Genomic DNA, 22,727 nt, shown 5'->3' on the forward strand with positions numbered 1-22,727 from the left:
CTTGTTTCCATCATCTGAAATCTTCTTTTTTTGTATGTTCTTGGTGAAAATAACATTTTCTGCGTAAGTCTGTGTTTGACTAGTTGTATTAATCATACATGTAAACAGAGTTTTATTGGTCCCCCAGTAACTCGGGGCTCTAGGCAACTGCCTGGTATTGCTTAATGGTAAATCCCCCCTGCATCGTTTCAGGCTGGATTCTTTAAATCAGAAACCAAAACGCTTCCAAAAATTTTTTAAGACGGTTTAATTACAAAGCATCACAGATTATAACAGTAATAATCAAAGATCAATAAATATTTACAAGTTGCCGCCTTTGGATCAGCCTCAGATTATTGTCGGGATTTTTTATTTATTTTTAATTTGTTTTATTTTATATCTTGTTTTGCTTCATTTTTTCATTTAAAGGTTAAGTTGAGATACGAAAGTTTGGCATTTTTATTAGTCCATCCCAAACAGAAAACGTTCTCCTTCTGAACAGCAGCATCTTCTACGTACTTCGGCTCAGACTGATGATGTCACTTCCTGTCAGATTGGCAGCTGTCAGGTTTTTGGAGCTTCGACCGAATCAAACTTTCTCAAATCCTGTTTTTTTTTTCGTTCCTCTTCCTCTCCAGGTAAACTCCCCCCCGCTCTTCCTCTTCCTCTTTTCTCACCTCAGCGGTTCAGGATCGGGGGGGGGGGTCTCAGTCCTGTGCAGAACAACAACGGCTGGGTTTTTCTCCTCCAGTGGAAAGTGAAAGTCAAAAACCCAACTCCCTTTGGAGTGTGTGGCAGAAAGCAACCCCCCCCCCCCCCCCCCCCCCCCCCCCAGTTTCACTTCATCTGCTCCCCTCAGCCAATGGTGCGAGGGGTGTGGTAGCTCCTGCTCTGCTGGGAGCGCAGCAGGGGGGTCTGGGTGTCCACGTCTCGAGAGAAAAACATCAAGCCGGCGCGTCGGAGGTGCAGGCGGGTCCAACCGTAGACCAGGCAGTTGAGGAAACCCTGAGAGGCCGAAGTGAAAGCCTGAGGAGCAAACAGAGCGAAGACGTGAGCTCCAGGTCGCTCTGCAGGGACACCTTCTACTCTGCAGGGACACCTTCTACTCTGCAGGGACACCTTCTACTCTGCAGAGACACCTTCTACTCTGCAGGGACACCTTCTACTCTGCAGAGACACCTTCTACTCTGCAGGGACACCTTCTACTCTGCAGGGACACCTTCTACTCTGCAGGGACACCTTCTGCTCTGCGGGGACACCTTCCGCTCTGCGGGGACACCTTCTACTCTGCAGGGCACCTTCTGCTCTGCAGGGCACCTTCCGCTCTGCAGGGACACCTTCCGCTCTGCGGGGACACCTTCCGCTCTGCGGGGACACCTTCTACTCTGCAGGGACACCTTCCGCTCTGCAGGGCACCTTCTGCTCTGCAGGGACACCTTCCGCTCTGCAGGGACACCTTCTACTCTGCAGGGACACCTTCCGCTCTGCAGGGACACCTTCCGCTCTGCAGGGACACCTTCCGCTCTGCAGGGACACCTTCCACTCTGCAGGGCACCTTCTGCTCTGCAGGGCACCTTCTGCTCTGCAGGGACACCTTCTGCTCTACAGGGACACCTTCCGCTCTACAGGGACACCTTCCGCTCTGCAGGGACACCTTCCGCTCTGCAGATGTAGAGATGCTGTCCATTCCCTTTCCTCCTTAAATCCAAGCAAACTGGATATTTTCTTCTGAACTGGAAGACTGAGGAAAACTTTTCTAGAACAGCTGAATCATCTCTGATGCTACGTTCACATCGCCAGAGGCGGTTCTAGACCAAATGTAGCAGGGGGCCAGGAGGGGGGCCAGCGTGTTTTCAGGGGGTAACAGAAAAGCATGAAATAAAAGCAGGCAAAGGGATTTAAATACATTAAGAGAGCTGCATGAAGTGAAATTTCTATTCAATTAAGTCTAATTAAATTGTCTTAGCTATGTCTTATTACATCAATATACATTCAGAATTTAGGAATTTTACATATTTTACTGTTTTCTATAAAATCTGAATTAGAGTTCAAGAAAAACTGATAAATTAAAGCATAAAAATTTGAGTTTTTTCTATTTATTTATTTTTTTTTTACTTTTAGCAAATGAAAACTGGGATCCTGTATCAATACCGCCAAAGCTATCATTTTATTCTTTTAAATAATTATTAAAACAGAATTTGTATGAAATAGATCCAAATGACCTATGAGTCACCATGTCTGTTCCAGCGCATCATCATTAGAATTTATTTCAGCATTATGTCTTCAGTACAGCGGCCATCACAGGGACCAGGACATGATCTACAGGGGCACTGGCCCCCATTGGCCCCTGTCTAGAACCGCCCATGCACACAGCAGGCGCTTTGAGCAGCAGAAGCCGCCGTTTTAAATGCATCAGAAGGTCCTGCAGCGCGTCTGGAGCAGCAGCTGAAGCAGCGCCTTGTGAGCAGGGGCGCCGCCAGGAAACGGGCCCAATGAAAGACATTGATGTTGCCCCCCCCGAAAAAAAATTGATTCAAGCTTTAAAATTGCTATGAAGATGCAATGAAGAGTATTATGAACGCTTTAATGTAACTTGTATTGTTAAATTTGTACCAAAAAAATTACCGTAACAAAAAGTTAAATATACGTTAAATTTAAAACCTTACATTAACAATCATCTCAAAATAATAACAGCTTAAAGCTCAAATATTGCTGTATCTATGTACAAACGGAAAGAAAATAGATTTAGGACTGTGGAAATATCTAGTACGGTTTAGTAAGTCCAGACACTCAGATTGCACCAAGTTGTGATTTTACGCTTTAAACAGAAAATGTTTTAAAATTTGTAAAAACAAAAATAAAAATCACATGATGGGATTAAACTTGTTGATTCCCCCCCCCTCAGCGGCGACCTCTGCTCTACAGGTCAGACCTCAAAGTATCGGCCCGATACGACCGGATCGGTGCATCTCCACTCAGAACCAAACTGACCTCGGATATGTAGAGGCAGACTCCCAGCACGCCGTGACCCGATGACGGCTTCGCCACCCGAAGGAAGGCCAGAGTAACGGCTGAAAAAGCCCAGAAACAAACAGACACGGCGTCAGACGGACCCTGCAACCGAGCCGCCGCCTGATCGGACAGAAACGCACCTGGTCCCCAGCAGAAGACGAAGACCAGAGGGTACAGCAGCATCCGCAGGTCCATCACCCGGAACAAGGCTCGCTGCTCGTTGCCTAGGTAACCGTTTGCAGTCACAGCGCGCCTCTGGATGCATCGAGCTTTGACCACAAGGATCTGGGGGACAGGATTGTTTTTCTTAATCAAACACGGGCCGATGGGGTCGGGGTCAGGTTACACCTGATCCGAACCTCCTGAACTCACCGTGATGCCCAGCAGAGTGAAGAGGAAGGTGCTGAGGAAGACTACGATCTGGTAGCGGTGCAGAATGCTGCAGGTACTGCTCAGCTGCTGGTGACCCGGGCGCAGAAACAGAGCTCCGGTGTGCATCAGCAGACACCTGGTGTCAGAACCGGACGCCGTCAGGGTCCGAGGAGACCTCACAGAAACGCTAACAGTCAGAACGCCTCGATTCAGGCGTGCGCTCACCTGTAGGGCTCGCTGAAGTTGGTCTGACAGTGGCCCGCGTTCCCTTGGACGAAGACAGGAACCATCAGCAGCGCAGGAACCAGGCTGAAGAGCAAACAGGAGAGAAGGATCAGCCTCCAGGAGACTCCAGGTGGTTTCCAGGTGTTTTCCAGGTAGATCGACTACTGCTGGTTCTACTCACCTTGAAAACAGAGCAATCAGTTTCGCCGTCAGAGACACTCTGTTGGAAAACTGTGGGAAAAGAGGAGAAAAATACTCAGAAAGCAAACATTTATGTATGATGAAAGAAAGAGATAAAAGATCGCCCCTGCAGGCCTTCAAATCTATTCTATTCAGTTTATTTCTATAGCTCCAATTCACAACACGTCACCTCAACGAACTGTACAGTTCACTAGATCTTCTATCTAAGGAAAACCAGCTGATTGCATCGACTCATTGACTCTTCAGCAATCCCTCACACTAAGCATGCTTGTAGCGACAGTGGAGAGGAAAAACTCCCTTTGAACAGGAAGAAACCTTCAGCAGAACCAGGCTCAGTGTGAGCGGCCATCTGCTGAGCCCCACTGGGGATCAAGGACACAGAAGCAGACATAGAAAAAGAAGCATAGATACAAAAGGCAACTGTCAACCAGCTCCACAGGCGGCCCCGTCCAGGAAACACACAGCCAGGCAGACGAGCTCCGAGCCAGCTCCCATGTCAGAGGATGAAGAGAGCACATCCAGTTAGTCACAGTCAGAGAAACAGGACTACACTGGAAAACAGGCCAAGCTACAATCTAAAGTCAAGGCTAAGCTTAGTTTCCTTTACAGAAACCGCACTTCCTTCACCACTTCTGGGAAACTAACTCTTACCCAAATGACCATTCTACCCATTTTAGACTATGGAGACAATATATAGGGTTGCTTGCAAATCCACTCAATCAAAAGTTGACAATCTTTACCATTCCGCCATCAGGTTTGCCATAAATGCTCCTTTCAATACGCACCACTGCGCTCTGTGTTCATCTGATAACTGGCCCTCCCTTCACAATCGACAAAACTCTGGTTCATCTTCATTTATGAGACCTTTCCCAGCCGCTCACCTCCTTATTTAGGTCACCTGCTGCAGCCAAAACCTTTCACTTACAACACCCGCTCCTCACTTCATCTACAATTACTTATTCCAAAACAAACAGCACTGCTTCCCTGTGGAACAACTACCAGTTTTAGACACCCTGTCTACTTTTAAGGCTAGGCTTAAAACTTTCCTTTTTGATAAAGCTTCTAGTTAGAGTGGCTCAGGTTATCCTGAGCTATCTCTATAGTTCCGCTGCTATAGGCTTAGACTGCTGGAGGACATAGGGACCCCTTTTTCATCATTCTGCTTCATTCCATCTTGGTTACTCCACTTGTCAGGCCACCATTGGAAATAAGAACTTGTTCTTAATGACTTGCCTGTAAAAATAAAAGGTATAATAACGGTTTTCAATCAACACTTAGGAGAGCTAAGATAAACTAGAAAATTTCTAAAGAAATTTTGAGGGGGGCCACCTACTGCCCGTCTGGGTAACTGGGCCAATACGGCCCTGGCAAGTGACATTGGGGCTCCCCAGACCAACTGCTTACGCCTTTGAGGGCTGCTGAGGGAAGGAAAGAGGGCTAGGTCATGGGCAAAGAGAGCTGTGTGCCACTTGTGCTGAAATCTGGGAAATAGACATGCACAGCATATGATGCACAAGGGTAATATGGGTTGTCCATATTGAACCGCAGTGGGTAAAGCGCAGTTGGCGGGCTCTGCCCGCCTGCTAAGAGCCATTGCAGTGATGAAATCACCATTGGCGGGCTTCGCCCGCCTTCTAAGAGCCATTGCAGTGATGAAATCACCAATGGCGGGCTCCGCCCGCATGCTCAGAGCCATTGCAGTGATGAAATTACAAATGGCTATGAGCAATATGCCAGAATGTATGAGTGTGTATAAGGAAGAGGCTTTTATTCTGTAGAGTCCCTGTAGTGTTATTTTGAAAGTCTATCATGGATGTGCATCAAAAGATGGGTCATGCCCAGCAGTGATATAGAATCCATTTCCAAATGTTAAATCACTGGTTTTCCATGTTATTAGGTGAATAGCTGCTGTATTACAGAGTAAATGGGAGACTTTTATTGTGAAATTTGCTCTGGGGTGTGTTTTGAAAAGGTCACTAGAGTCTAATAAAAACAACCTGGAAATGTTTGGGTCATAATGTTGAGCCATTTGCATCAATTACTGCATTAGTATAATCTAGAGGCTTTTATTTTGTAGGGTCCCTGGAGTCTTATTTTGAAAGTCCAACAGAGTTGTGTTTAGAGAAAATGTTCAGACCCAGCAATGATAGTTGATTACTTTCCAATCGTTAAATCACTCTTTTTTCCATGTTATTAGGGCAGTAGATGAAGATGAAATGGGAGGCTTTTATTTTGAAATTTGCCATAGGGTGTGTTTTAAACAGTCTCCTAGAGTCTATTCTCTAAAATGGGGTTGAGTTTGGGTCATAATGTTGAGCCATATAGGGCAATAAATATATGTAAAAAATATAGAGGCTTTTATTTTGAAAGGGTCCCTGGAGTCTTATTTTGAAAGTCTATCAGTGTTGAGTGGCAAGGGAAGTGTCATGGACAGCAGTCATATAGTATCCATTTCCCAATGTTAAATCTGTGCTTTCACCCTCCATTAGATTAATATGTGCTGTTTAAAACAGCAGAGGTAAAATCTGTTTGAAGCACGGTTACCTTGACAACGCTTAACGAGCCTGTCAGTGACAGAGAGAAAAGCGCAGCACTATCGTTCCTTAGCTCTCAGGCTTTTTTGAATGGGAGGAACAGCTCCGAACAAACGACTGCTGAGCAAAAACCGTAAAAGGTATTTGAAAAATTCTTTCAGTGAAAGCAACATCTATCCTTTGTCTCAGACTGGGGTAACCTTCATGTCTGTAGGTCTTTCACAACCCAAAACGAAGCACAAACAAAATGGCTGATCCCACCTGCTCCTCCCTTTGTTTTAACTGCAGCAGCTCCTCTCACTCACCTTTAAGCTGCTAAAGCACCCCTCCGAACAAACGACTGCTGAGTAAAAACCGTAAAAGGTATCTGAAAAATTATTTTTATCTAAGCAACAGCTATATCTTGTCTTCAATTGGAGTAACTTTCATGGCTGTAGGTCATCTACAACCTGAATGGGAAGAGAAAGAAAAAGACAAAACGTTTTCTCACACCTGATCTTCTAATTGAGCTAGCTGCAGCAGATCCCTCTCACCTAGCTTTCTGGTGCTTAAAATGTCCTCCGAACAAACGACTGCTGAGCAAAAACCGTATGAGTTATTGAAAAAAAATTTTCACCGTGAGCGTCAGCCATCCTTTGACTCCAACTATGCCAACTTTGGTGTATGTGTGTCTTTCAGAACAATATTTATGACGAGTTTAAAACACATACTGTCAATCGTTTTTCTCCTCTCTTCAGCTCCAAAACCAATGAAAAACGGCTCTGATTTTGATCGACTTTAGGTCGGTCTGGAGGGTTTTTAAGGAAAAGTATTAATCCTACCGTAATTACGAAGACATTGTGTGGGTCCAGAGATTTCAGTCTACAAACTGACCAAAAATGGTGACTCTAGCTATAAATATGTGGCCGTGAGGGCGAGTTTAAAATGTTTTTTGGTCTTAAAAAAACGGCTGCCTCACACTCTAAATTTTCAGTTGCTCCACTCTAGCAGGCAGGATTTTGCTAAAACTTTGTGGCGCTTGAGGTCTGATTATACAAAAACCGTAGCAGTTATCAACATACCGTCTTCAGTTTTAAATAGACGAAGGATTTATCTACAAACTGAGCTTTAAACTGTTTTTCTAGGTGAATGTATGGTGACACAGTGAAGTGCTGTTTTTTATGCTTTTTTTTGCTCTCCCCATTCATTTCCTATGGGATTTTTTTTGCGACGTTTTCGCTAATAATTCGCAAACCTTCGGACTAATGAGAAAGTTATATACAAGCACACATCACCCCATTGGTCCCGACGCGTGTGCCAACTTTGGGCCCGATCCGCCAAACCGTGCGGGACTAGTTAGGTGCCGAAGTTTTGGTGGCGAGGAGAACTATAAGCTAGTATAATACGCGGAATAAATATGTGAGATAGTAGTAGGTGGGCCATGCCTTCGGCATGTGGCCCCCCTAATTAGGCACAAAATGAAAAACCAATAGAATAAGGTTAACTTCAGCTACAATAGCTAAATCAAGATAAACTGATTTCTGTCACAGCCCTCCAGCATTTCCTAAGGGCTGTTAAGCTAAACAAGTTAAGACAGAAAAAATTGATTAAAACTTAGCAAATTGAAGATTTCAACTCTTTGTTTCTTTTTCTAAATTAAGTTGAATTAAGTTGGGGGGGGATAAACAGGCGGGATTTGATGTAAGTTGAAAATAATAAGGCTAATGTCAATTTAATTAAAGCAAGCCGACCTAATCTGGGCTCCCTGGATGAGCTAAGCTAAATTTAGCTGAGATACATGCTGCTTAGCTAAGCTTTACTAAGCTAGACCAAACTAAGCTAAGCTAAATTAGGTATGTCAGGGCAGAATAAAATAAGTTCAAATAACTTCAGCTAAAATGGCTAAATCAGGTTAAATTAGGCTAAACAGCTTTATTTAACAACACCCCTTTTTCCTAATAGCTGCTAAGCTAAACAACGTATACAACACCAAAATAAAGACATTAGAAGGGACTATTTTTTTAAATATTTTCCAAACTAAGTTAAAGGAGGTTAATAAAAAATAAGAGGGAGGTGCTAAGATAAGTTTTCGTAAACTGAGCTGACCTACTGTTCCCTGGATGAACTAAGCTAAGCTAAGATAAGCTAAACTAAACTAAGCTAAGCTAAACTAAACTAAGCTAAGCTAAATTAGGTATGTCAGAGTAGAATAAAATAAGTTAAAATAACTTCAGCTAAAATGGCTAAATCAGGTTAAATTAGGCTAAACAGCTTTATTTAACAACACCCCTTTTTCCTAATAGCTGCTAAGCTAAGCAACGTATACAACACCAAAATAAAGACATTAGAAGGGACTTTTTTTTTTTCCAAACTAAGTTAAAGGAGGTTAATAAAAAATAAGAGGCAGGTGCTAAGATAAGTTTTCGTAAACTGAGCTGACCTACTGTTCTCTGGATCAACTAAGCTAAGCTAAGATAAGCTAAGCTAAACTAAACTAAGCTAAGCTAAATTAGGTATGTCAGAGTAGAATAAAATAAGTTCAAATAACTTTAACTAAAATAGCCAAATCAGGTTAAATTAGGCTAAACAGCTTTATTTAACAACACCCCTTTTTCCTAATAGCTGCTAAGCTAAACAACGTATACAACACCAAAATAAAGACATTAGAAGGGACTATTTATTAAAATATTTTCCAAACTAAGTTAAAGGAGGTTAATAAAAAATAAGAGGCAGGTGCTAAGATAAGTTTTCGTAAACTGAGCTGACCTACTGTTCTCTGGATCAACTAAGCTAAGCTAAGATAAGCTAAGCTAAACTAAACTAAGCTAAGCTAAATTAGGTATGTCAGAGTAGAATAAAATAAGTTCAAATAACTTTAACTAAAATAGCCAAATCAGGTTAAATTAGGCTAAACAGCTTTATTTAACAACACCCCTTTTTCCTAATAGCTGCTAAGCTAAACAACGTATACAACACCAAAATAAAGACATTAGAAGGGACTATTTATTAAAATATTTTCCAAACTAAGTTAAAGGAGGTTAATAAAAAATAAGAGGCAGGTGCTAAGATAAGTTTTCGTAAACTGAGCTGACCTACTGTTCCCTGGATGAACTAAGCTAAGCTAAGATAAGATAAGCTAAACTAAACTAAGCTAAGCTAAACTAAACTAAGCTAAGCTAAATTAGGTATGTCAGAGTAGAATAAAATAAGTTCAAATAACTTCAGCTAAAATGGCTAAATCAGGTTAAATTAGGCTAAACAGCTTTATTTAACAACACCCCTTTTTCCTAATAGCTGCTAAGCTAAGCAACGTATACAACACCAAAATAAAGACATTAGAAGGGACTATTTTTTTTTCCAAACTAAGTTAAAGGAGGTTAATAAAAAAATAAGAGGCAGGTGCTAAGATAAGTTTTCGTAAACTGAGCTGACCTACTGATCTCTGGATCAACTAAGCTAAGCTAAGATAAGCTAAACTAAACTAAGCTAAGATAAGCTAAACTAAACTAAACTAAGCTAAGCTAAGCTAAACTAAGCTAAGATAAGCTAAGATAAGCTAAACTAAGCTAAGATAAGCTAAGATAAGCTAAGATAAGCTAAACTAAGATAAGCTAAACTAAGCTAAGCTAAGATAAGCTAAACTAAGCTAAGATAAACTAAACTAAGCTAAGCTAAGCTAAGCTAAACTGAGATAAACTGAACTAAACTAAGTATGGAATCTCATTTTATAAATTTTTTTATATAATTTAAAAAAAAAAAAATCTTTTTTAGAAAATAAATTCCTGTTTTATATTATTTAACTTATTTGGATCATTCACCAGAAGCAAAACATTTGGAGAAGAAAACTAAAATTTGGTCCAATATAAAGACAATAAAAGTTTTGGAAAAGCTGTTTGGATCTTCCAGAATCGTTTTATTTAGGGATAAGCAGAGCTGGTGGGTAAAACTGATCGATTCTTTGAGTCAATATTGTTCATAATAAGAATAACTTCAGGCTTTGTAGGAGATGCTCTGAAGTCCAGAGGTTCTGAGGTGTGGATGTACCTGTACGGAGTATCCGCTGAAGCAGCTGTTGAACTTCTCCCTGGTTACCGTGTAGAGGTTCCACACATAGTTCAGGGTGAAGAAGAAGGAGGCCATGTACAGAATCTGAAACAGAGTTTGAAATGGGTTTCAGTTTACTCCTTTTCCTTCCAGAACCTCAGATCCACTTGGTTCGGACCGTTTTTTACACCCTCCAGCGGAAGAGGGTTACAGCAGCAGCTGAAATCCGCACAATAGATATAGGTCAGGAATGTGTTCTGCCCGGTCAGAACTCTGGCCTGGTTCTGCCGCTCCATTTCCTCCCATTACTGACCCAGTTCTGGATGAATCAACTTTGATTTAAACACAGATAAGGATGTTTGTTCCTGGAGCTACAGGAACTTCCACATCCTCATGGTTCCTCTCAGCAGCTGATAGCTTCACAGACCACATTTCTACCCTGGAAATCTGAGCATCAGTAACAAAATTAATGACTGTTCTGTCAGATGAGCATACTAATAGTTAAAACCCATTTATCCCTTTAGTCATGTACAAAAAAACTATTTAATTGCATAGTTTTGGGTTTGTTTGTTTTTTAAGCGTATGGTGGGCCTGGTACAGGGCCCAGCTGACTCCAGCTGATGTTTATCCATTTATAGAAATGGCCAAAACAGTCACATGGTGTTTCATCCACCCGCCTCTCAAATGGGGCTTTTAAAATTTTAAACAGGTTTAAAAATTATTTTTTCACAAATACTTTTTGTTTTACATCTGTGTAAACACATACAATAAGATGTAAAATTCCAGCTGAAAAGTGTGACTGTGCGGGAGCAATGCATCAGCAGGTCTTCATTTTTAGCCCCGCCCCCTTATGGCCGGCATCATTGGAAACTAGAGGCTCAGACCTTTCCAAGGAGGTCATCGTGCGACCATTTTTGGTGATGTAACCGGCATGCGTTACATAAGCTTACTCTGTTATTCTTATTTTCTATTCAGTTTATTGATATATTTCAATGAAACAACAAATAAATCTTAGGAGTAAAGGATTTGTCTTATGCAGAAGGTCTCCAATAATGGAAATCAGCGTATTTTTCTGACCAGATTCCCTATTATGAGTTGAAAAAAATGCATTTTTGCACTTAATGCATTGTGCCAAAATCACACTGCCCACTAAAACCTTTGTGGAACAAACAAACATGCTTCAACTTATTCAGTCCAAATTAGCTTGAGTTCAGATGTGGATCTATAAAGTCTGAGCTTCAGATGGGTTTTTATGGTGTTTTGCAGTGTTTATTTTGGAAAACAAACGTGGCGAGGCTAAATATTTTTCATTTTTTTTCTTTGTTTAATCACCTATAAATCAGACATGGTGACAAAAAAAAAATTGAAAAATATTCCTCAATGCTTTTCTGTTATACAAATATAAACAATTGTATTTCCTATTTATAGTTTGGGAGCTGGACTTGCCTTAATTCACACGTGGAATTTTGGCCAGAATTTGCTCCTAAGACCCTCTGGGGATAAAATGACGTCTGTTGAGGTAGTTTAAAGTCTATTTTTCATACAAAACTAATGAGATAAGCAGCAATGGGACGTCTTGATCATGTGTACTGACTATGGGTACGCTGATCTGACAGAACTACAGCTTAAGGTTTCATCAGCATCCAGACATCCAGGCGGCGGTTCATGAAGAACCATCCATCTGACTGGGAGTTTGGAAACAGACGTTAGCGGTTTATGATAAGGTCTCCGGCTAGCGATCATTTTATCAATTGAACATTCTGAAAATTCATCGAGAAATTGGGTAAAAAAAAAAAAAAAGTCATCAAAAAATAATTTTTTTAATGTACTTATGATTATTTCATGATAAAAACACAAAAAAATGCACGGAAATGAATGTTCTTCTCTATAACTGAAATCAACGTTTCATAACCCAGCATATCTTTAGGGTTAACTTTAGCATGTGTAGCAAAGGATGCTAAAAAAAAGTTTCCTGTATTAAACATCAACATTTCAGACACCAACATCAGTTCAGGTCCAGAAGCTTCTGGAGAGAAAACGCTCAAACAAAAGATCCAAGTTAGTTTAAATTTGTTCTTTTAGACCAGGAAGGTTTGTTCACAGTTAATAAAAAGCTTTTATTATTGTCAGGTTTTAGTTTAGTGGCTTCTCTCCTCTGCCTGGCTGTGTGTTTCCTGGACGGGGCCGCCTGTGGAGCTGGTTGACAGTTGCCTTTTGTATCCTTCTTTTTCTACGTCTGCTTCTGTCTCCTTGAACCCCAGTGGGCCTCAGCAGATGGCCGCTCACACTGAGCCTGGTTCTGCTGGAGGTTTCTTCCTGTTCAAAGGGAGTTTTTCCTCTCCACTGTCGCTACAAGCATGCTTAGTGTGAGGGATTGCTGAAGAGTCAATGAGTCGATGCAATCAGCTGGTTTTCCTTAGATAGAAAACTTTTAATAAATCTGACTGGATGATCTGGTGAACTGGAAAGTGACCTGAGATTACATGATGTGAATTGGAGCTATAGAAATACACTGAATAGAATTGAATTCTCTGACTGAGTTATTCTTTTAGCAAAGATCATCTTCCAGACTGTTTATACTCCAGTTAACATCCATCACTAAACTATTTATCAATTTATCCAATAAATATTTTCAGCCCTAATTGTTCCAAACACATCAAGGCCAGATGTGTGGGAGAAACCTCAGACGGTTTAGCTGCTGCTTTTTACGCCAGATGTTGACCATGACGGTGGCTTTGCTGATCTGGAGGGAAAATCCAGATAGTGAAGAGAAAACAGATGTTCTGGGTTCAGCTCCAGGTTAGTACAGCCCCATTTAAAAATAAAAACTCATGACATTAAAAGTTACTTTCAGAAAAACCCTTTTAGAAGGCATGTCATCTGATTAAGGTTTTTTTTAGGTTTATGTACGAGTTAAAAAGAAAAACAAGTGAAGAGGCGTTCCTCAAAGCTGCATCCTCGGGTTCTGTTATTTTTATTAAAATATACATGTCATTTGCACTTCTGCTTTATCAGCTTACAGAGAGGAACAAAAAGTGTTGCGTGCCAGAATTGAATCCATATTCAATTGACTTATACTACCTCAAGGTATCAAATCTCATGAAAGTAGCGGAGGTGGTGTCCTAGAGATTGGTGCATAGAACCTGTAATCCAGGGTGAGTTAAACCCCAGACTGCTCCTCTGATGCTGCACATTAGGGACAGCCTTAAAAAAAATATATTTTTTTAGCGGCCTAGTGGCTACTGCATAGAGATCCTGAGGTTGTGAGTTCGAAGCCAACTCCCATAAACTGCCCCTCTGGGTCCTTGAGTAAGACCCTTAAAGGAATAGTACACCCAAAACATGATTAGCCTTCATTTTCTACTCACCCCCATGCTGAACAACACTCTGGAGTACTTTTTTGATATCTCAAATGCATCTGGAGATCTGGGAGGCTTCTTGCTGTCTGCTGACATTCAAATAATGGAGGTCTATGGCGCCCGAGGCAGAAAGGTCCATAAAAGTCCACAAAAAACGTGTCAATATTCCTCCATACTGCTCGTCCAATGTATTCCAAGTGTCCTGAGTGGGTAGCGTCCAGAATTTACTCAAAACAAAGTCATTTAGAATGTTTTTAGAGCATAAACAGTAGTGTATAGGATTTCCTAAAAGCGCGTTCACGAGTCTACGGAAACCGCGGCAGACCAAACCAGATGAAAGTGCGCATTCAGCGTCTGCTCTGCCGATAATGCAAGCGTAGAAGAAGAAATGTGCCGTTTACCTGTGCAAAGAAAGAAACAACGAAAGAAAAATGTCTGAGGACTTCAGTGTTGAGGAAGAGCATGAGTTCTTTGCCGAGCTGAATGCGCTGGTTTGGTCTGCCGGCTTCCGTAGACTCGTGAACGCGCTTTCAGGAAATCCTATACACTACTGTTTATGCTCTAAAACATTCTAAATGACTTCGTTTCGAGTAAATCATGGACGCTACCCACTCAGGACACTTGGAATACATTGGACGAGCAGTATGGAGGAATATTGACACGTTTTTTGTGGACTTTTATGGACATTTCTGTCTCGGGCGCCATAGACCTCCATTATTTGAATGTCAGCAGACAACAAGAAGCCTCCCAGATCTCCAGATGCATTTGAGATATCAAAAAAGTACTCCAGAGTGTTGTTCAGCATGGGGGTGAGTAGAAAATGAAGGCTAATCATGTTTTGGGTGTACTATTCCTTTAACCCCACGGTGCTGGCTGCTCACACTGAGCCTGGTTCTGCTGGAGGTTTTCGTCTTCTTAAAAGGGAGTTTTTCCTCTCAACTGTCGCTACAAGCATGCCTAGTGCGAGGGATTGCTGAAGAGTCAATGCCAGGCCACTTGGCTCTGTGGTCCTGAAAACGATACGAATCGGATCTTTTCAAATGCGACATGTGTCTGAACGGGCAGGTCGCATTCATCCGACCTGAACGAACGTTATTAATACCCGACAAAGGTCACGATTCTGCGTCTTGCTACGCAGAAGCGGCAAGAAAAACAACAACCATGGCGGATGACGATGCAGAGAGCAGTATTTATGTTTAACCATGTTGAAAAGATTGCGTTTTTATGGTTGGGAAAGATTGCTACCATCCATGTTTTCTTCCGTAAACACGCTAGCCTGTGATGTCATCGCATGCGGGACACTTGCGTTGTATGACTGCAGTTCACACAGGAGATCACATAGGAGTCGCATATATTTGGAAATATGAACGGCAACGCAACGCAAAAAAAAATGGATTTCGCAAAAAAAAAACACCGAAATTGAGCATTAAGGCCTGCAGTGTGAATGTAGCCGATGAGTCGATGCAATCAGCTAGTTTTCCTTAGATAGAAAACTTTGAATCAATCTGACTGGATGATCTGGGTGAACTGGAAAGTGACCTGAGATGACATGATGTGAATTGGAGCTATAGAAATAAACTGAATAGAACTGAATTGACATGTTTCCTAACCCTGAAAGTATTAATATCATTGATTATTCAAGCTAAACTGGGTTAATGCATAATATGCATTTGGCAGAACAGCCTTCATCCTTCCTACTGACTTTTTTCTTGTTTATTTTCACTAATGGTAATAAACTACTTCCCCTACGTTGGCATGTCTTGGTCGTGGACGTCCTGGTACTCACACCAGTTCTGTGTTTAGTTAGAAACCGGATCAAAGCATTAGGACAGACTACAGCTTGTTTTGTATACGTTGGTTCCCTGCCTGCGGTTTTAGCCTCAGATGGGTTTTTAAGGAAGCTGTTATTTCCTAACAGTGAAGGTTTTGTGCATTAGGAGGAAACGGGACCCGGCTCTAAATACAACTCATGGAAATTCCTCACATTTTCACTGAAATTTCTAAAAAACTTTCCCCTAAAAACCCCAGAAGCAGCAGAGGGATGGCTACCTGCTCCACTGTGTGCAGGTTGTAGCAGAGCAGGCTGAGCTGGTTGCAGCGCTGCGAGTAGAGGACGGCTCCGATCAGCCAGCAGGCGGCCAGCAGCAGGTCGGCAACGCTGAGCTGGAACAGAGGCTGCAGCTGCAAAACCAACAACAGGACAGCAGCTTTAAAGATGCGCTGCGACACCAGAGCCCGGCCCAGATGTTAGCCTGAACCGGCTGGAGTGACTGACCTCCGGCGTATGGCTGAGTCTGGGAATAATCAGACAGATGATGGAGCCCGAACCAAGGATGCTGGGAAAAAGGAAACAATCTGCCGTTAATGATCAGAAAAATTAGCTTTCAGATAAAGGAAGGAAAATCAAAGCACATCCAGTTAGACGCAGTCAGAGAAACAGGACTACACTGGAAAACAGGCCAAGCTCCAACATCTAGAAACAAAGGTGTTGATGGCAGCAGCACAGCTGATATTTCTCTCCAGGATGGAGTCACAGCCAAACAGGAACAGACCAGATGAACCTTAACAGCCTTTGGTACATATCCCTGTAACAGAGATAGATTAATCACATCTAAAATGGAGGAGATCAAAGGGAATACCTCCTTAAATAACCTGGTTGGAACTGGATCTAACATCCAAGTTGAAGGCTTAGATGAAGACAATAATTTTGCTAACTCTGAAAGTTCAACTGGATCAAAGCGGTCTAAACCCAGTTCAGATTCCATGACTACCTCAGATACAATCGCGGACAGAGGAGTGCTTATGATCTTATTTTTAATAAGATTAATCTTATTTAAAAAGAATCCCATAAAATCATTGCTGCTAAGATCAGATGGAATGGACGGTTCAACAGAGCTATGGCTCTGGGTGAGTTTGGCAACCGGATTAAAAAGAAATCTAGGATTATTCTTATTCTCCTCCATTACGACATGGGAGCTGGCTCGGAGCTCGTCTGCCTGGCTGTGTGTTTCCTGGACGGGGCCGCCTGTGGAGCTGGTTGACAGTTGCCTTTTGTATCTATGCTTCTTTTTCTATGTCTGCTTCTGTCTCCTTGAACCCCAGTGGGCCTCAGCAGATGGCCGCTCACACTGAGCCTGGTTCTGCTGGAGGTTTCTTCCTGTTCAAAGGGAGTTTTTCCTCTCCACTGTCGCTACAAGCATGCTTAGTGTGAGGGATTGCTGAAGAGTCAATGAGTCGATGCAATCAGCTGGTTTTCCTTAGTGACCTGATGTGAATTGGAGCTATAGAAATAAACGGAATAGAACTCAGGTGGTTCCAGGTCAGCGTTTCCTGATTCCAGATGTTCCCATTTCTCCTGGAAGCAGACCATCATCAATATCCCGGCCCATGATCAGCCGCTCCAAAGCCCCTGCTGGACTTCTGATCGCAGCCGTTACCATCTGCTGCTCTTCCACCAAACTGAACCTTTGCATGTGGTCCATGTTGGTCCACCCAGAACCTCTGAGATGCCTCCTCTGCAGCTTCTCTGTGGAGGGAACTTCACGCGGCCCTGTGTCTGCAGTAAGCATGTTTGCTTGAACGAGCTGAGCGGGATGGCGCCATGGAAACGATCCGTTCCTCAGAACCAGAACCACCTGTGTGATAACAATAACTTGCTGCTGGTGCTTCAATGTTCTGAACCTTTGGACGTAGGAATGAAACCAATCATCCTAAAAGGAGCCAAACTGAAGCTGTTGGATTCAGAACCAGCAACATGAGCAGCATCTTGCTGATCGGACCTGATTCTGTTAAGGATCAAGCAGGGACCAACCTGAACAGCGCCATGATCAGCTGGATCCATCTGACCGCCTCATAGACCTGCAGAGAGAGAAACACGAGGTCAACCTACTGCTGCAGAGGAACTCCTGCAGAACCCGTCTCCTTCCCCCATCCAGAGCAAGAAGCACCGACCCCAAGAACTCCGCTCTAATAAACAACTCTGCAAAAATTACCAAGAAATAAGTACAAAATTAGTAAATTAAGTGTATTTACCCTTAATTTGAGTAGATAAATAAAATGATTTGCCAACGGAATGAGGATTTTTACTCTTAAAATTAGATTAACAAATAATTTTCTTATTTATATATATTTCCATTGGCAAAGTGTCTCATTTACCTCCTCAATTAAAGAACAAAGGCACTGGTTTTAAGAAAAAAAATAATACCGGTAATTTAGATTTCCATTTTTTCCAGTGATAAAGAAAAGTCAATTTATCCAGAGCAGAAACATTTATTTTATTCTCTCAGATGAAATTTAGCTTCACTCTGTTGTTCTGAGATCATAGATCTGGACCAAAACATCTGGTTCTGATCCCAGCATAGATCCACATCCATAGAAACTCATTCCAAAAAAAAACAAAAACAACAACAACAACAATCCACTGGACTTTGTTGAAACCTTTTTCAATTCAGAATGTCAGAAATAGCGTTTAGTTCCAGGTTTTATACTGGGAGTAACCAATTAAAAATCAGTGGAGTCCAAATAAAGCAAATCATCAACCAGTAAAGGTACGGACATATTTTAAATTATAATGTATAACACTGATGCATAAAAACCTCAGTTTATTTCAGTGTTAAATTCTATCTAAAGTAACAGATTATAATTAAAAATGTCTCCGGATCTTTACTGGTTGATAGGTTTATTTATTCGGATCCCGCTGATTTTTAATTGGTGACCCCTGATTTAGAGCAAACTGGTTCTGATTCTCTGAGCGTAAACATAAGAGAAATATGAGCTTCCTGGGAGCCATTTAGGATCAGTTCATGGAGGGCTGAGATAGAAGGAAGTTCCCTGTAAGTCTGTGCAGAGGGTTTAAAAACCCACAGGTACCTACAGCAGAAAGGTTCAAACTTTAACAGTAATAAAACAATATTAAAAATAAATCAGATAAACCAGATAAAGCATCCTTGAGTTTAAACTAAGGGCTAAAAAGGGTTTCTAAAAAAGTTAATCATTGAAGATGAGAGAGATTTACTCTGAAACATCAGTAAATAAAATGATCTTATTCTTGCTGCCATTTCAGCACAAATCAGATTTTTCTGCATTTTATGTTTCAAACTTTAAGAGTTTAATGGATTAAAATGAATCTCAGCTGCAAGGAAAAAATGCTTCTGTCAAAATACTTTAAAGTAGAGTTTAAAGCAGAGTGAAAACAGATCATGATGATGATTTAATCAGGAGTTTAATCTGATTTAATCAACCCCCCTCCCTTACCTGGGTCCAGTCCACGGCTCCGGTGGTGTTTGTCTCTGGGCTGAGGGAGAAGTTCAGCAAAGGCAACATGTTGACTGATCTGTGAAGAATCACAATCAGACCTGAAGCTGCAGCTTTTATCCTGCAGGGGGCGTGGCCTGAAGATGTTAGCCCCGCCCCCTGCATGGATGAAATATCCTCCTGGACAGACACCAAGCCAGAAGCATTCAGCTTGGTCTTCTATATGTAGAACCCCCCTCTGGGTCCAGAACAGAACCTGGAAGCCACTGGTACCAGAAGAGTCCAGATCCAGAGGGACTTTAGGAAAATAATAAACCCCCTCAGGTGGATTTTTGTAATCCTCTGACAAACAGGTAAATAAACACCTGCAGGCAGATAAAAAATTATCTCATGTTCTCAGGAAGAAAATATTGGCTTCATTCTGGGCTTAATGAGGCATCTGAAGCCTAAATGGATTGATGCTGCATTGATTCTGTCTCACAGAATACTGACACCTGCTGGACATTATAATACACTACAGGCAGCTGATTGGACAGACTAAACTGAATTGATGACCTAGTACACTGATATCATTTAAGTTATTGTAGGTTATATTTTATTATTTCATATCTATGTTTAAAATGAAAATATCTTTGATATTTTTAGATGCAGCAAATTAATAAAGTAAACATATAGCAGCTAGGTGGGACGAGCACGGAGGACGGTGTTCTGTCAGACCAGCATACTTATAGTCAGTACACATGCGCAAGACGTCACATTTGTGTTTATCCCTTTAGTTTTGTATGAAAAATAGACTTTAAACTACCTTAACAGGCGTGTATCTCCTTAGGCATCTTCTTGTGACCGGAAAAGTCAGTATCCCTGATTTCAGGTTTAGAAAACTCAGTTTTCAGTAAACCTGTTGGTGAAACGACCTCAGGTCTGATCTCTGTGTTTTAAACCTTCTCTGTGTCTTTAAAACAGAAAAAGCAGCAGATTTCCTCCTATTTTTTATTGATGCATTAATGGAGAATCAATCAGTGGAATTCAACACATGGATCCAGATACACAAACACTGTGTCCTTGAGCAAGGCAGCAGCTAAGGCCTGAGTGATGAGGGAACCAGGATTACAGTTTAGATCCTCTGACAGTATGGGGAGAAAACCTTTCCAATATTATTGAAAACAAAGCAAAAATTTCAAGAAATGAAAAAAGAAACATTTCTTTAAAAAGTTTAGAATAATCCCTTGCTGGGTTCGAATTAAGGGGCTTCGTCCTCTGAAGGCCATCGGCTGATTACATCACAGCACCGCGGTCTGTTCAGATTAGAAGACTCCTCGTTATGCGGCAGACGAATGCAACCTTCTTTTTGAGTGTTTTGAAGGACAGGTCCGCTGTATCCTCTGTAGCCTTGGATATCCCAGGATTCATTGTAAATCCAAGCAAGCCGGTGTAGGCACCAGATCTGCTCGTGGCCCCGCCCCTTCTCATGACGTCAACATACGGCAACTCCACTCGGACAAACTGTATTGCACCCGTTTCTTAAGGATCGAATCTCTTCTAGAATCTCAACATATTATTACCTATATTTGCTATTATTTTACATTTCATCTGCGATCTAAAGTAGCTGAAAGCAGAAAACCATCATTGTCAGTCTGGAAGGAAAGTCCAGTGTTCTAAGGCTGAGCTCTGCCATTTAACAAGGTGACAAAAAACATCTCAGCTTATTTCTTTTTTTTTATATCAAGATCTGAGGGCAGAAGCGCTGGTTATCCTCCCCCAGCAGTGTGTCTCACTTATTTTTGATTTCTGCCCAGTATTGAAGCGTGGTCTGCGATGTTATTCCACGCCACAATGCCAGAGGGCAAATCAGGAACTAGCTGTGGGTCTAGATACGGCCGAGGCGGTGAGGAAGTGGAGGCAAGTTTGTGTGACAACGGAGGGACATGAGGGCCAAAAAGAGCGGGGATCCAGGTGGGAAAAGGGTCCCAGTGTTCTTGCGCACCTCCCTCTTCTAGCTGCTCCATCTTCACCAGTCGATTTCCACAATGGCGGTCAGACAAACAAAGCAAGCCGGTATGGAACCAAACAAGAAATACGCATGGAGTAGAGCGGATGGAGATTTGACCAATCAGAGGCCTCCTGTCTGCGCTCACCTACAACTTTGGAGAGGTGCAGCAGAGTGTCTGCGGAGGGGGCGGGGCATATCTGCGTTTACTACGACGCACGCAGACGACCTGATTCCTGAGCATAAATCAGCCTTAAGGGGGAAAAAAGAAGCATCTTAAAAAGTAACTTTCATAGAGATTTTAGAAAAATAAGTTATTCTACTTTAATTAATGGTTGTTGTTGACATGAAGTTAAAATGATTGCAGCTTAATATGGCTAACTGACCGAGCTAAAAGAGGCTAACCTGTTAGCTACTGAGCACAGCTAGCCACAGCGCTACCCGGCTCTCCCCCTTTATATCGCGATCTAAAGGGCAGATTAGACTTGTGCAGCCGCACACATCAAATGTCGCTGGGGTCTGGTCGCGAACCAGTTTTGCTGGTTTGCTTCTGCACCGTCGGTCTGGAATATCTAGGGACGCACAGCAGTTTCCCACCAAAGCACAAGGGGGAGCCTATTCGAGAACTCGTGAGAACTACGGTGGATGGTCACGAGAACTTTGTACGCCGGCGGGAGAATGTTATCTTCAAAAACAACAATGGCGCGGAGATGGATCTAGAGTTGCTGGACATTGTAGAGGAACAGGTTCTGTTAATGGAGTTGGCAAAAAGACGGATGAACCATTCGTCGTAGTCGTCCGTTGTAGCACGCAGACCGCCGGAAAGAAATACTTTCTATCTGCACACTTCCGCTTGAGATCTGAGCGTGTTTTCAACCATCAGGACTTTTTTTTTTTTTTGCACAGACAGATTTGATGGTTGCAGAGGCGGTGCGTCAGAAGCATAAATTGCCCTTAAAAGTTACTTTATTCACCTAAAACAGAATTTTTTTCAGTTTTTTAATCAATCAGGTAAAACTTCATCATTAGACACGCTAATCATTATATAATTATCGCTGTCTGGGTAACCACGATGTTTTACGTCATGTGGCAGCTTTCACCCAATCATGTAGCGTAACGTCACTGACTGAAGCGGTTATGTCTCTCTGACCCCTATATACATATATATAATGAAAAATTACCAGACATTATATGTAATTGCCCTAAAAAATAATAAATCCATGTATATTTCATGTACATCATCAATTTAGCACTTTTATCTCATCTCCTAATATGTTATATTACATGATTTATAGACTTCATTGACTTCATGAATCTGTAATGTGATTGGCCGATTTATTTATTATAAGTTAAAGTTAATCTACTGATGCTATGAAACAGACAGTTTGTGTCAAAGTGATGAATTTATCTTTATTTTTAAAGTCTTCAGTCCCTGAAAATGAGAACATCATGGTTGTTCGATGCTGCAGCGCATCGATTGTTTACATGGATACCGGTCTAACTAGGGAGTACCAATATGGCGGCCGGTGGCTTCACTTTAACCCCGTACCACCAGCGGGCGATCAGCAATCCAGGGAATAAATAGAGATCAGAGGAGTCAACTGTCACTGTTGCTAGGCAACAGAGTGTTCCGGCGGTGAAAGCCTAGGAAGGGCGGAGCTGTTTGGATCCACAACCTCTGAAATCCAACATCTATCGGTAATATCTTTCATTTTTTTCCTTCCAAATTTTAGTTTTTCCCAAAGATGTTTTTAATTTACTTTTAATTATTTTTAAAATTTC

At 41.9% G+C, this 22,727-nt stretch overlaps 1 protein-coding gene across 1 annotated transcript; it reads right to left on the bottom strand.

Moving 5' to 3' along the window:
- Nucleotides 1-801: 801 nt before the first annotated feature.
- tmem116 (transmembrane protein 116) lies at nucleotides 802-19,852 on the bottom strand. The gene is made up of 11 exons (XM_038304552.1): nucleotides 18,959-19,852; nucleotides 17,517-17,563; nucleotides 15,981-16,041; nucleotides 15,755-15,886; nucleotides 10,347-10,451; nucleotides 3,770-3,819; nucleotides 3,589-3,672; nucleotides 3,364-3,499; nucleotides 3,132-3,276; nucleotides 2,971-3,050; nucleotides 802-1,005 (listed from the first exon to the last, which is right to left on the bottom strand). Exons 1-11 carry the CDS (start codon nucleotides 19,121-19,123, stop codon nucleotides 835-837), a joined length of 1,176 nt encoding a protein of 391 aa, XP_038160480.1. The 5' UTR covers nucleotides 19,124-19,852; the 3' UTR covers nucleotides 802-834.
- Between the last annotated feature and the right edge of the window lie 2,875 nt (nucleotides 19,853-22,727).

This window comes from Cyprinodon tularosa, unplaced genomic scaffold (genome assembly GCF_016077235.1).
Source record: "Cyprinodon tularosa strain WSP-4 unplaced genomic scaffold, ASM1607723v1 ctg538, whole genome shotgun sequence".
Lineage (NCBI taxonomy): Eukaryota > Metazoa > Chordata > Actinopteri > Cyprinodontiformes > Cyprinodontidae > Cyprinodon > Cyprinodon tularosa.

Bases quoted from the DNA above. Each gene is read 5' to 3' on its own strand.
- tmem116 (XM_038304552.1), bottom strand. From the start codon at position 19,123: ATGCAGGGGGCGGGGCTAACATCTTCAGGCCACGCCCCCTGCAGGATA. The intron at 3,820-10,346 runs GTACATCCACAC...CTTTTCCCACAG, and splicing joins TCAGCGGATACTCCGTACAG to TTTTCCAACAGAGTGTCTCT. The intron at 3,051-3,131 runs GTGCGTTTCTGT...GGGCTTTTTCAG, and splicing joins CGTCTTCTGCTGGGGACCAG to CCGTTACTCTGGCCTTCCTT.